The 13,246-nt window shown below is 37.3% G+C and overlaps 2 protein-coding genes across 2 annotated transcripts; both read right to left on the reverse strand.

The window, feature by feature from the left end:
* Nucleotides 1-373: 373 nt before the first annotated feature.
* On the reverse strand, nt 374-3,299 carry LOC145908456 (uncharacterized). The gene is made up of 10 exons (XM_082995740.1): nt 3,280-3,299; nt 2,995-3,204; nt 2,689-2,877; nt 2,340-2,482; nt 2,135-2,252; nt 1,836-1,964; nt 1,534-1,604; nt 1,260-1,470; nt 975-1,041; nt 374-889 (listed from the first exon to the last, which is right to left on the reverse strand). Exons 2-10 carry the CDS (start codon nt 3,062-3,064, stop codon nt 781-783), a joined length of 1,107 nt encoding a protein of 368 aa, XP_082851866.1. The 5' UTR covers nt 3,065-3,204; nt 3,280-3,299; the 3' UTR covers nt 374-780.
* Nucleotides 3,300-3,673: 374 nt separating this feature from the next.
* LOC145909549 (tolloid-like protein 2) lies at nt 3,674-12,135 on the reverse strand. The gene is made up of 9 exons (XM_082996932.1): nt 12,078-12,135; nt 11,676-11,872; nt 11,202-11,355; nt 10,678-10,871; nt 10,225-10,378; nt 5,224-5,423; nt 4,732-4,907; nt 3,782-3,979; nt 3,674-3,731 (listed from the first exon to the last, which is right to left on the reverse strand). The coding sequence occupies exons 1-9, from the start codon at nt 12,133-12,135 to the stop codon at nt 3,674-3,676; spliced, it is 1,389 nt and encodes a 462-aa protein (XP_082853058.1).
* Between the last annotated feature and the right edge of the window lie 1,111 nt (nt 12,136-13,246).

Raw genomic sequence — 13,246 nt, forward strand, 5'->3', positions numbered from 1 at the left:
AAGGCTTATAAATGAATATGGTTTGAACAATCACCTTACCAAGCAAAGACGACTATCTGTCATTTATATCTGTTTTACATACAACACTCCGCAGGATTCACTGGCAAACGGCTTGATGCGAATAAACCGTTTATTATCAGGTTTGTGGGAATAAATCTGAAGCAAGCGCAAAGCTTGGTGTCTCAGAAATGATACCAGTATCCTGTCAAGCAATAATACAGAGTCGAATTGAACATGAAACACCGAGGTCATTTATCAACTGAGTTAGAACAAAAATGAAAATGCGTCGCGATTTAAACAGTATCAAGTGATATAACAGCAACGGAGGTGAACGAGAAAGAACGCAAAACAACATATTTACAGTAAAAACTTGTCCATGTCCGTTGTAGCACATTAATTTTGATTCATGGTAAGTTGATAAAATCACTATGGAAACGAGAATATAACAATGCATGACAAATCGTGGTGACACAGAAGCAAATTTGAAAGATTGCCATGAAATAGAGGTCATGGCGAAAAATATCGAATTCAAAACAGACGGTTATATTGCTGTTGCTGCCAGGCATATTATATATTAATTAATCTGTTCTTCTGGCACAATTAAACGTCACTTTTATTCACCGACGTTATCAAAAAACAAACAATTAAAAATTAATGTTCTGTTTGGCTATAAGTTGGGTTTATGTTCACCAGTTGAAAAGCTAATCATAACTCAAAATACTGCCTCAAGCAAAAAAATTGGCAACACTCGCAAAGATACATTGGTCGTCAAATTGATCATTAAAATGTCTCGTACGCATTTTCATCAGGTTGGGAAGTGGCATGCGTGACGTCGGCATTGCAGTATGCAGCAGGGTCAGGTTGTTCGTTTGTCGATCTTTCAACAACACTGCAACGATAAATTCGCAAGCACGGTTCACAGACGAGAATTTTAAACCCAATTTATATGAGGTTTGTGAAATATGAAAACTCACTGCTGTGCTCTGTCCTGTGGGATGCGATTTTCAACGGCATTCATTTCAATTCTTTCCGGCTGGACGTCTACAAAAACCATAGACCTTGTAGTGGTACAAAGAGTAGTGGTATACAAGAAATATTGTGTTAGAAAGTCATGTACTGATTAATACGAAACATACAAATATTTTTGCCACACGTAATTAAATTTCTCTCCTTGTCGTTGCGCAACTCAACATCTATCGAGTAATCTCGTCATATTTCGTTATCACAAGTTTGAAAGATTTTAGGGAACGATTGTTTACGTTTTTTGGCAGCGGCCAGGCAACACAACCTTATCCCAAACCCTGTTGCTATGAGAGTAACAAGTCCCAGACCAAAGGATAACAACAATACAAGGAGGGTAAGTGTCGGTGCTGGTATTGCTTCAACCATTAATACTACTTTCTTCTCAACGTAAAATGGAGGTCCGGACCTGATGGTAATGGAGTAGTTTCCGAGATCGCCTTCAGAAACCTAAAAAAATGTTTTCATCAACATTTTCGGTGGTAAAATTTGGGCATATTACTCCAAAGCTACCTTCGTAAACAATAGGTCGATTCGGTTTTGAGTCCCGTTGGAAAATAACTTTGCGATTGTAACCTCGACACCTGTTAAGGAAACAAGTATTTCACATAAACCCGTGAAACAAATCACAGTATTAGATAAACTTTGCTTGATTCAGAATTGAAACAAAAACTACATCAAATAATTATCAGAGGAACTGCTTGAAGATGTTTAAATGCAAACGAGGCGAAAAGCTTGGAGAAAGCACAGTGCTACGGATGCGTCACAAACCGAAAGCCTCCAAAGGATTGAAATGCAAAGAAAAAAACTGATACCTCCTTTCATCACCACAACATCCCCGTTTCCACGAATTGCCGGATTTGACTGAAACCCGAATCCCACAGACGATTTCTCTTGTAGTCTGACCTTTTTGAATATTATGGTTTCGTCGATTTTGGGAGGAACTTGCAACAATTAAAGGACTGTTAATCTTAGATAAAAAGACAGGTCTCCATTAAATACTATTCACGGCTAACGAACCTACAAAATTGATGTTTCTGTATTGCTGTCTCGTAACAATTTACAACTCAATACAAAAAAATTTTATACTCAATTAAAATTCTTGCATCCTTACATTGAACTTTTAGTTTCAGTGATTTGGTTTCTGTTTCCTTGTAATCTTCCGAACTCTGATGACACGTCACTAATGATCCGTGATCTGATGACGTCAAGCGGATGGTCGCTGAAGCGAACTAAATATATTATTAAGAAGTTAGGTTTGACAACATGTGGATCATCGCTTTATGAAAAGCGCCTTTATATAATTGTTCTAACCATACCTCTTTCCTAACAAGCTGAAGATTGTGCACAGTCATATTTATGAAATGCATTTTCCCACTGAATTTATCGCAGAATATCAAAACTAATTCCCCCTCTTTCAACGCAGAAGTATTGCTGAGTGAGATGAAATCGAAAAGCGTACCTAAATTCATTCAACATTTAATAAGTGAGACGAGTTTAACAACGCCATTGTGGAACTAAAAAGTTTCATATTTCAAACGTTTTGTTTGCGTGTCTTAGAAAATTTTGTGCAAAAATCAGACGCTTTCAGAAAACATACTGGCATTGTTATTCTTGCTAACGTTACACTTTAGTATCTACAGCATTGTTTAGTTTGCTTTCACCAACCGTTCCAGCATTTGTAAGGATCGCTCCATTCAGCAGTTTCGGTGCAGGACATTGTGACGTTTCGACCGACCGCAGCTGAGTTATCAACGAAAACAGAATCCTTGCATTGTGCAGTTACCTGTGTGCTGTATGTCCATGGCCGTTGATTTGTAGGTTGTACAATTTTTAAGTTTGAAAGAGAAGGGCAATCTAAAACAAACGAAACAAAGTTTACAAACCTATCTATTCTTGACTTATTCGAACGCTTCTTGATGAGTTTACACTGTTTTAAATATTATTTTGTGAGATAACGAATGCATTACATACCTTTTAAAACTATTCTTGGACTTCCCAGATGGGATTGATTGCCACCTGGTATTGCAAATGTGTGTTTCATATAATAAATAAGTCTGTTCACGGAGTTTCAAATTCAGTAGTCTATACAGCAAGAACACTCAAGCAGACTTTTAGTTTCAGCACAGCAGCAGCCGACCGGGAAACAATTGGTACGCTGCAGCACGACTCTATGCATGACTCCTTTTCGTTTCGAATTTCCATAATGGGTTATAAACTAATCAGCAAGTGCCAATCTAGGTGTGCGCACAAACTTACCCGCAATTTATCGGAACTTGATTCAGTTTGAAACAAATTCACCACGAACTTGATGACGTGATTTGGTGGGGCATTGATAAACCATTGGCAGTTTTCATAGTTGTTGTAAGTTCCAGGCCAACCAGGAGATGTGAGAACTTCCGTCCCTCTGAGGCTCGCTGTGCGGTTGGTTTCGCCACAACGAGGATTCCGGACTAGAATAACGCAATTCACAAATATTGGAAGTTTTGATTCAACACGTATAATTGCAACTTCAAGGGAAAAATATGATAGGTTTTCTTGTAAAGTGTCGAATATAATTGAATACAAAATTTCCTTTTTAAAAATTCATCTTTTTCATAAAATGCTACAAAAGTTTTTATACTTCATATTAATGTCTATAAATCAGTGTTTCTTAAACTGTGAGCGACGAAACAGGCCCAGGTGTGCCGCGAACCTCATCAAACAATAACCTAAACAATGCATTACCAAAACACCAAGGAATACAACATAGCAAACATACGAAAAAGCAAAACTGCAACTACCAGCTATGTAGTTGATTGAAAATCCAGAAGAAGTTCCACTTCCATCCGAAGTAAAAGTTAATCGAACCGCATTTAAATTCGTAGCGACAGTGTAACCTGACGACACAGATCCACTCAAAGAACGTAACAATGTACTTCCGCCTTGGTCGTATATCTGTAGCAGTAATATCAAAAGTCTAAAGCAGTAGCAAGTTTTCAAAACAGGGCGAGAGCTATTTTAGGGCACTGCGTTTGCTTAGATCGACACATTTTTGGTTTTCTCTTTGGTCGGATCCAAAACGCACACATTTGGCGCTGTTGGAATCTTTGTTTGTTTGTTATATTGTGGCAGATGTACACTTGTGCGCCAGCTTTTGAAACAAAGAAAGATTTCGCCGGTGCAAACCGTGTCTGTGATTCCTGCCTTATTCAGCCCCAATATATTTCTCTTCAAATCAAAATGACCAAACTTACCCGCAATATTTCGGAACCAGTTTGAAACAAATTCACCATGAATTTGATCACGTGATTTGGTGGGGCATTGATAAACCATTGGCAGATTTCATAGTTGTTGTAAGTTCCAGGCCAACCAGGAGATGTGAGAACTTCCGTCCCTCTGAGGCTTGCTGTGCGGTTGGTTTCGCCACAATGATGATTCCGGACTAGAATAACGCAATTCACAAATATTTGAAGTTTTGATTCAACACGTATAATTGCAACTTCAAGGCAAAAATATGATAGGTTTTCTTGTGAAGTGTCGAATATAATTAAATAAAAAATTTCCTCTTTAACAATTCATATATTTTTACAATGACATATTAATGTCTCTAAATCCGGGTTTCCTTAACTGTGTGCGATGAAACGGGCTCAGGTGTGCCGCGAATCTTATCAAAAATAAACGCAACAATGCATGTCTAAAACACCAAGGAATGTAACTTCAAAAACATACGAAAAAGCAAAACTGCATCTACCAGCTTTGTAGTTGATTGAAAATCCAGAAGAAGTTCCACTTCCATCCGAAGTAAATGTTAATCGAACCGCATTTAAATTCGTAGCGACAGTGGAACCTGACGACACAGATCCACTCAAAGAACGTAACAATGTACTTCCGCCTTGGTCGTATATCTGTAATAGTAATATCAAAAGTTTAAAGCAATAGCAAGTTTTCAAAACGGGGTGAGAGCTATTTTAGGGCACTGTGTTTACTTAGATCGACACATTTTTGATTTTCTTTTCGTCCGAATCCAAAACACACACTTTGCGCTGTTGGATTCTTTGTTTGTTTGTTATATTGACACAGATTTTCGCTCGTGCAAAAGCTTACGATAAAACGAAGAAAGATTTCGCCGTCTCAAACCATGTGTGTGGCCCCGGACTTATTTAGCCCTAAGATACTTTTCATTAAATCAGAATGACTCAAGATAAAATTGTTGAAACTTACTTCGAGATAGTCACAACATGACTCAGTTCGAAACGAATACACCAACAATTTGATCATGTGATTTGACGGGGCAATAATAAACCATTGGCAGTTTTCATTGGGTGCGTAATTTCCAGGCCAACCAGGGGATGTGAGGATTTTCCCCACACTGACACTTGCTGTGATGGTGTTGATTTCACCACATGGAGAGCTCCAAAATACTACAATAATATTGGTAAGTATTTAGGTTTGATACTATTTAATTTTTATCGCAAATAAATTTTATCGATGTCGAATAAGTGATGTGTGGGTTTACTTTTTTATTGCTTGAATAAATTTGCTCCAGGGACTTCAAAACCGCAACATATTCCCCTATAGTTAGTTTTTCGTATTTACTTTTAATGATGTCGAAAAGTAAGTCCTACCTGTATTGAACATCACAAGAAAACCAAAATTTATCTGCAATGCAAGCCGTTTGTTCATCATCGAAATTTATATCTCACCACTTCTTATACCTGGATATAATTTTGGTAGCAGTTAATTGTTATAAAGTCACTTAGGTAACAGATATGGTATATCCAAAAATAGGATTTCCTGATATGTTACTTGCGATATAATGAAGGCCGGTCCTTAATCAAATTGGGCCCAGCACCATAATAGGAAACCACGCGCATCCAAGCAAGGGCTTCATCAATTTACCAGATAAAGGTCACATGATTTGTGTTTCAGAAAGTTATAATGACCTTTGCAAACGAGATGCTGATGGTCGACAAATATTTAAACGCACATAACTTTGTCTGTTTTCGTCGACTTTCGATGACATTTTTCACAAGTCGCAGATATATGTTTGATTAAGTAAGTTGTTTAACAGAAGGTATGGTATCACACAATGCTGACTGTTAGTCAGTATATTTCAATAAAGTTTGTTATGCGTGCTAAAAGCATTGATTATTCACATACTCCTGGTGATCAGAATAAACGTTTTTTATTCACAAAACATGCTGACTCGAGTTTTCCTTGTTTCTCTTTGAAAACCTCCCAATAATAAACACAAGACTTACGATTTCAAATCAAAATTTTCGCTCTCTGCATCCAAAAAGCCAATAAATCTTCCAGTGCGATTGAAACAAAAGTCTCAGCTACCTTCGAGAGCCCAATTTAACCGAGAAGTGAAGCAACAGGAGATAAACTTATTTACGTGAATCGAAACTTGAAGTTTCAACCATGCGAAAACTTCCTGGTTCAAAAAGCCAAAAGCCACAGCTATTGTTATTGTCATACAGTAAAGTTTTTTTCGGTGTTGCTAATTATAATGGAAAGTCCGGAAGATGAACGGGATAATGACAGCACGTAAGTTATGGTACAAGTGAAAAAGTTGCGATGTTAATTATGATCTGTTGTATGTTGTTGTTATTTGACAGTAGTATAAATATTTTACCTTACAGCACTGATGATGAACACAGTAGTTGTTCGAAACGTTTGTTCTACTATGAATAGTTTGTACTTCGGTTTTTAAATATGATTTGCTTAAAACTTTAAAAAGTTGCAAAGGTTATTGCAATTTTTTTACCGAAATGTGTTTGACGCGGGTATGCTTATGAGAGCCGCAGTGTCTATGTAGTTTTCATCGGACAGTTTTTGATTGATTGCATAGCATTGAATATCTATTCAACAAATTCATGATAAATTAATTAATTTAAATATCACTGCCCTAACATGAATATAGTAGGTTTGTCTCAACCAGGAAGTTTGACTCTATTGACTCCTTAACTATCGGTTGACGTAAAACGGCTTTTCCTGAAGCGGGGTTTAAGTAAATGAAAGGTTATTATCCGGTTTAGGAAAATGCTGGTAAATGTGTTCAATATTCCTTTGGGCAACAGAAGCAAGAGTTTAAAGTAAAACAAAAATCACGACGACATAATTTTCCGAGAGTGTTGATTTCACATGTGACACTAATGCTTGAAAAATTCCCAGCCAAGGCAAATAACCTTGCATAGTTCCATGGACAACAAAATTGGAATACACTAACGTAAACATTGGTTGTTCATTAATTGCAGCATCCGTGTTATTACTTTATCCAATGTGTCTGCATCGTATTTCTAATTACCAAGTTAAATTAAATTTATTAAACTTGCCGTATCAGTCTATATGTGATAAATTCTTTCTCTGATTGGCACTCTTTTGCAAAAGACTGACTTTTGTATTGTAAATGGTACACAAGCTTTCGCGATTTTCCTTCGCTTCGTCAGGTGTAAATAAACACAATGCGATACAAAAAAACGAGCGCAAGGCGGTCGAAGAAAAACCGGGGGATTCCTGAGCCATTATCAACACGACGATGCCGCAGGAACGATGCAGCAACACGACGACGCCAATTAACGGCAGCTTATCATTTACAGTGCCTTTTTTCTTCGACCGCCTTGCGCTTGTTTTTTTGTATCGCATTGTGTTTATTTACACCTGACGAAGCGAAGGAAAATCGCGAAAGCTTGTGTACCATTTACAATACAAAAGTCAGTCTTTTGCAAAAGAGTGCCAATCAGAGAAACAAGTTAAATTAGTGCCATAAGATCAAATTTGCAACGTCATCACCACAAAGGCAACTGAGTTGTGCAGTATGTTTAATGCATGTTTGTGTTGAGCAAATGTTTCTTCATGAGAACTGTTGAATGTTAGTCAATGTTACAGCGTAAATTGTTTCCTCTACTCTGGCATTCCGGTGCTTGCTGGTCATTCTATTCTTATCAATTCTGTTTACAAAGAAACTAAATAAACTCTGCAGCTTGAAATAAGTTTGGCGACTACGGAAGATGTTTTAATATACTGCAAAAAGTGTCAAGCAGCTGTTTGTATTTTAAAGGTTGCAACCGTTATAACCGGCCATATGCGTTTCGACAACATTTTTGCTTTCATAACCGGTTATAGCGATTTATGGCCGAGTTAAATAAAACACAACAAAAGGCAACGATATTTCGGAATTCAATGAAATATCGATAAAAACACAATCAGGGAAAGCAAAATTAGGTGTTTTGACGTTTGGTCTTGGTATTACTTTTCAAACCAGGGGCCAAATTTGGTCAAATCGTTGAAATACGTCATGGAACGGCTAGATCACATGAATGTTAACCATGGGCCAAATTACTATGAATATAATAAATGGTAGGGTGCTACATCAATCCGTTACAAACTTGTATGCGAAAATACACACGTGTTGAACATGGGTTTCAGAAAACAATAACAGGTTAAACAAATGCAAAGTCTGTCGCCTAAAGGAAAAGTTTAAATAACAAACAAATTAATTGAGTGGTTTATTGGCAAATTCCCCACAAAACTGCACCAGGACACCAGAACATGACATAAAACAAAGTCTAAAGTGTAAACTTATTCTTGAATATATATGTAATACTCATGATTCATTTGGCAATCTCTGGTCTTCGCAATTCAAACCAAAAACAAACGGCTAAAAAGCAAAAAGAAAATTTTTAATATTGGAAAGAAACAAATATGGTATAAAGTGTTTAATTTTCATGCAAAAATACAACATGCAAAACACAACAATTTTAATGGAAGTGATCTACTGGCATAAATTTTCACAAACGGTGTTAGCGTGTCCTTTGCAGAAAATGTTGTCACAAAACATAACAATGTGTTAAAACTGTTTCTTATACCTGCTGCGTAATTGATTGAAAACCCCTGATGTGCTCCACTGCTGCCAGAAGTGAAAGTCAACGGAGCCACACTTCCAACAGAAGTAAAATTGAAACCAGATGATAGAAATCCAGAAAAAGAATTCAAAGTTCCGTTTTCGTTGTAAATCTGCGATAGTAACAAAATATTTCATCGGAAATTACATATAGTTTCTGGTTTTCTGGCACAATTAAATGTTGATAATTATTGATGGAAATTTCGACAGCTATTCAACTCGACTTCATCAGGGTAATGCTGGAAAATAACAAGTTGCCTAAAATCTGATGCAAACTTTCAAACTTTGTTTATATTGATGACCTTATTCGGCATTGTGGCAACACGCATGTTTCCCTGGCCTAGTTCTGATCACGCCGCATGTTTTCTGAAATTCAACACTGAAACAAAGAACGGAAAGGATGCAGGCGGAGTTAAGCCTTCCTGCAGAGCTAAAAGCAAGCTGCTGATACTCTGCTGGACAACCACGTTTTTCTGACTCTTTGTTTATCGTAGTAATCGTTCGCCCTCTCTCGGTGTGCTATTATTTCGAGCCATTCGCGCTGTTACGTTCGCATGTTCCGTTGTTAGTTAATTCGCTATTAATGGAATAAACTCCAAATTAAACTTATGCCACCTGGTATTGCAAACGTGTCCTTCATATAATAAATAAGTCTGTTCACGGAGTTTTGAATACAGTAGTCAACACAGCAAGAACACGCAAGCAGACTTTAGTTTCAGCACAGCAGCAGCCGACAGGGAAACAATTGGTACGCTGCAGCATGACACTATGTATGACGCCTTTTCGTTTGGAATTTCCATAATGTGTTATAAACTAATCAGCAAGTGCCAATCTAGGTGTAAGAGCGCACAAACTTACCCGCAATTTATCGGAACCTGATTCAGTTTGAAGCGAATTCACCACGAACTTAATCACGTGATTTGGTGGGGCATTGATAAACCATTGGCAGATTTCATAGTTGTTGTAAGTTCCAGGCCAACCAGGGGATGTGAGAACTTCCGTCCCTCTGACGTTTGCTGTGCGGTTGGTTTCGCCACAACGATGATTCCGGACTAGAATAACGCAATTCACAAATATTTGAAGTTTTGATTCAACACGTATAATTGCAACTTCAAGGGAAAGATATGATAGTTAAAATGCTGCGAAAGTTTTTATACGACGTATTAAAGTCTCTAAATCAGTGTTTCTTTAACTGTGTGCGACGAAACAGGCCCAGGTGTACCGCCAACCTCAACAAAAATAATCTAAACAATGCATGTCTAAAACACCAAGGAATGTAACTTCAAAAACATACGAAAAAGCAAAACTGCATCTACCAGCTATGTAGTTGATTGAAAATCCAGAAGAAGTTCCACTTCCATCCGAAGTAAATGTTAATCGAATCGCATTTAAATTCGTAGCGACAGTGGAACCTGACGACATAGATCCACTCAAAGAACGTAACAATGTACTTCCGCCTTGGTCGTATATCTGTAAAAGTAATATCAAAAGTCTAAAGCAGTAGCAAGTTTTCAAAACAGGTCGAGAACTATTTTAGGTTACTGCGTTTGCTTAGAGCGACACATGTTTGGTTTTCTCTTTGGCCGGATCCAAAACACACACACTTTGCTTTGTTGGAATATTTGTTTGTTTGCTATATTGTGGCAGATGTACACTTGTGCGCCAGCTTTTGAAACAAAGAAAGATTTCGCCGGCGCAAACCGTGTCGGTAATCCCTGCCGTATTCAGCCCCAATATATTTTTTTTCAAATCAAAATGACCAAACTTACCCGCAATTTATCAAAACCTAATTCAGTTTGAAACGAGTTTACGATGAATTTGATCCCGTGATTTGGTGGGGCTTTGATGAACCATTGGCAGATTTCATAGTTGTTGTAAGTTCCAGGCCAACCAGGAGATGTGAGAACTTCCGTCCCTCTGAGGCTTGCTGTGCGGTTGGTTTCGCCACAACGATGATTCCGGACTAGAATAACGCAATTCACAAATATTTGAAGTTTTGTTTCAACACGTATAATTGCAACTTCAAGGGAAAAGTATGATAAGGTTTTCTTGTAAAGTGTCAAATATCATTGATTACAAAATTGCCTCTTTAAAAAATCATCTCTAATATAAATTGATACAAGAGTTTTTATACGACATCTTAATGTCTCTAAATCAGTGTTTCTTTATCAGTGTGCTACGAAACAGGGTCAGGTGTGCCGCGAATCTCATCAAAAATAATCTAAACAATGCATGTCTAAAACACCAACGAATGTAACTTAAAAAACATACGAAAAAGCAAAACTGCAACTACCAGCTATGTAGTAGATTGAAAATCGAGAAGAAGTTCCACTTCTATCCGAAGTAAAAGTTAATCGAACCGCATTTAAATTCGTAGCGACAGTGGAACCTGACGACACAGATCCACTCAAAGTACGGAACAATGTACTTCCGCCTTGGTCGTATATCTGTAACAGTAATATCAAAAGTCCAAAGCAGTAGCAAGTTTTTATAACAGGGCTGGAGCAATTTTAGGGCACTGCGTTTGCTTAGATCGACACATTTTTGGTTTTCTCTTTGGCCGGATCCAAAACACACACATTTTGCTCTGTTGGAATCTTTGTTTGTTTGTTATATTGACACAGATTTTCTCTCGTGCAAAAGCTTACGATAAAACGAAGAAAGACTTCGCTGGCGCAAACCATGTGTGTGGCCCCGGACTTATTCCGCCCTAAGATGCTTTTCATTAAATCAGAGAATGACTCAACATAAAAGTGTTGAAACTTACTTTAAGATAGTCATAACCTGATTCAGTTTGAAACGAATTCACCACGAATTTGATCACGCGATTTGCCGGGGCAATAATAAACCATTGGCAATTTTCATTGGGTGTGCAACTTCCAGGCCAACCAGGAGATGTAAGGACTTTCTCCACACTGACACTTGCTGAGCGGTTGATTTCACCACATGGAGAACTCCAAAATACTTCGACAATATTTGTAAGTATTTAGGTTTGATATTATTTAATTTTTGTCGCAAATAATTTTTATCGATGTCGAATAAGTGATGTGTGGGGTTTACTTTTTTATTGCTTGAATAAATTTGCTACATGGACTTTCAAACCGCAACATATTCCCCTATAGTTAGTTTTTCATATTTACTTTTGTTGATGTTGTGACGTAAGTCCTACCTGTATTGAACATCACAAGAAAACCAAAATTTATCTGCAATGCAAGCCGTTTGTTCATCATTGAGATTTATATATCACCACTTCTTATACCTGGACATAATTTTGGTAGCAGTTAATTGTTATAAAGTCACTTAGGTAACAGATATGGTATATCCAAAAATAGGATTTCCTGATATGTTACTTGCGATATAATGAACGCCGGTCCTTAATCAAGTTGGGCCCAGCACCATAATAGGAAACCCCGCGCATCCAAGCAAGGGCTTCATCAATTTACCAGATAAAGGTCACATGATTTGTGTTTCAGAAAGTTATAATGACCTTTGCAAACGAGATGCTGATGGTCGACAAATCTTTAAACGCACATAACTTTGTCTGTTTTCGTCGACTTTCGATGACATTTTTCACAAGTCGCAGATATATGTTTGATTAAGTACGTTGTTTAACAGAAGGTATGGTATCACACAATGCTGACTGTTAGTCAGTATATTTCAATAAAGTTTGTTATGCGTGCTAAAAGCATTGGTTATTCACATACTCCTGGTGATCAGAATAAACGTTTTTTATTCACAAAACATGCTGGCTCGAGTTTTCCTTGTTTCTCTTTGAAAACGTCCCAATAATAAACACAAGACTTACGATTTCAAATCAAAATTTTCGCTCTCTGCAGCCAAAAGCCATTAAATCTTCCAGTGCGATTAAAACAAAAGTCTCAGCTACCTTCGAGAGCCCAATTTAACCGAGAAGTGAAGCAACAGGAGATAAACTTATTTACGTGAATCGAAACTTGAAGTTTCAACCATGCGAAAACTTCCTGGTTCAAAAAGCCAAAAGCCACAGCTATTGTTATCGCACTGCAAGATTTATTGTCATACAGTAAAGTTTTTTTCGGTGTTGCTAATTATAATGGAAAGTCCGGAAGATAAACGGGATAATGACAGCACGTAAGTTATGGTACAAGTGAAGAATTTGCGATGTTAATTATGATCTGTTGTATGTTGTTGTTATTTGACAGTAGTATAAATATTTTACCTTACAGCACTGATGATGAACACAGTAGTTGTTCGAAACGTTTGTTCTACTATGAATAGTTTCTACTTCGGTTATAAATATGATTTGCTTAAAACTTTAAAAACTTGCAAACGTTAGTGCAATTTTTTTACGGAAATGTG

This window comes from Ascidia mentula, chromosome 7 (assembly GCF_947561715.1).
Source record: "Ascidia mentula chromosome 7, kaAscMent1.1, whole genome shotgun sequence".
Lineage (NCBI taxonomy): Eukaryota > Metazoa > Chordata > Ascidiacea > Phlebobranchia > Ascidiidae > Ascidia > Ascidia mentula.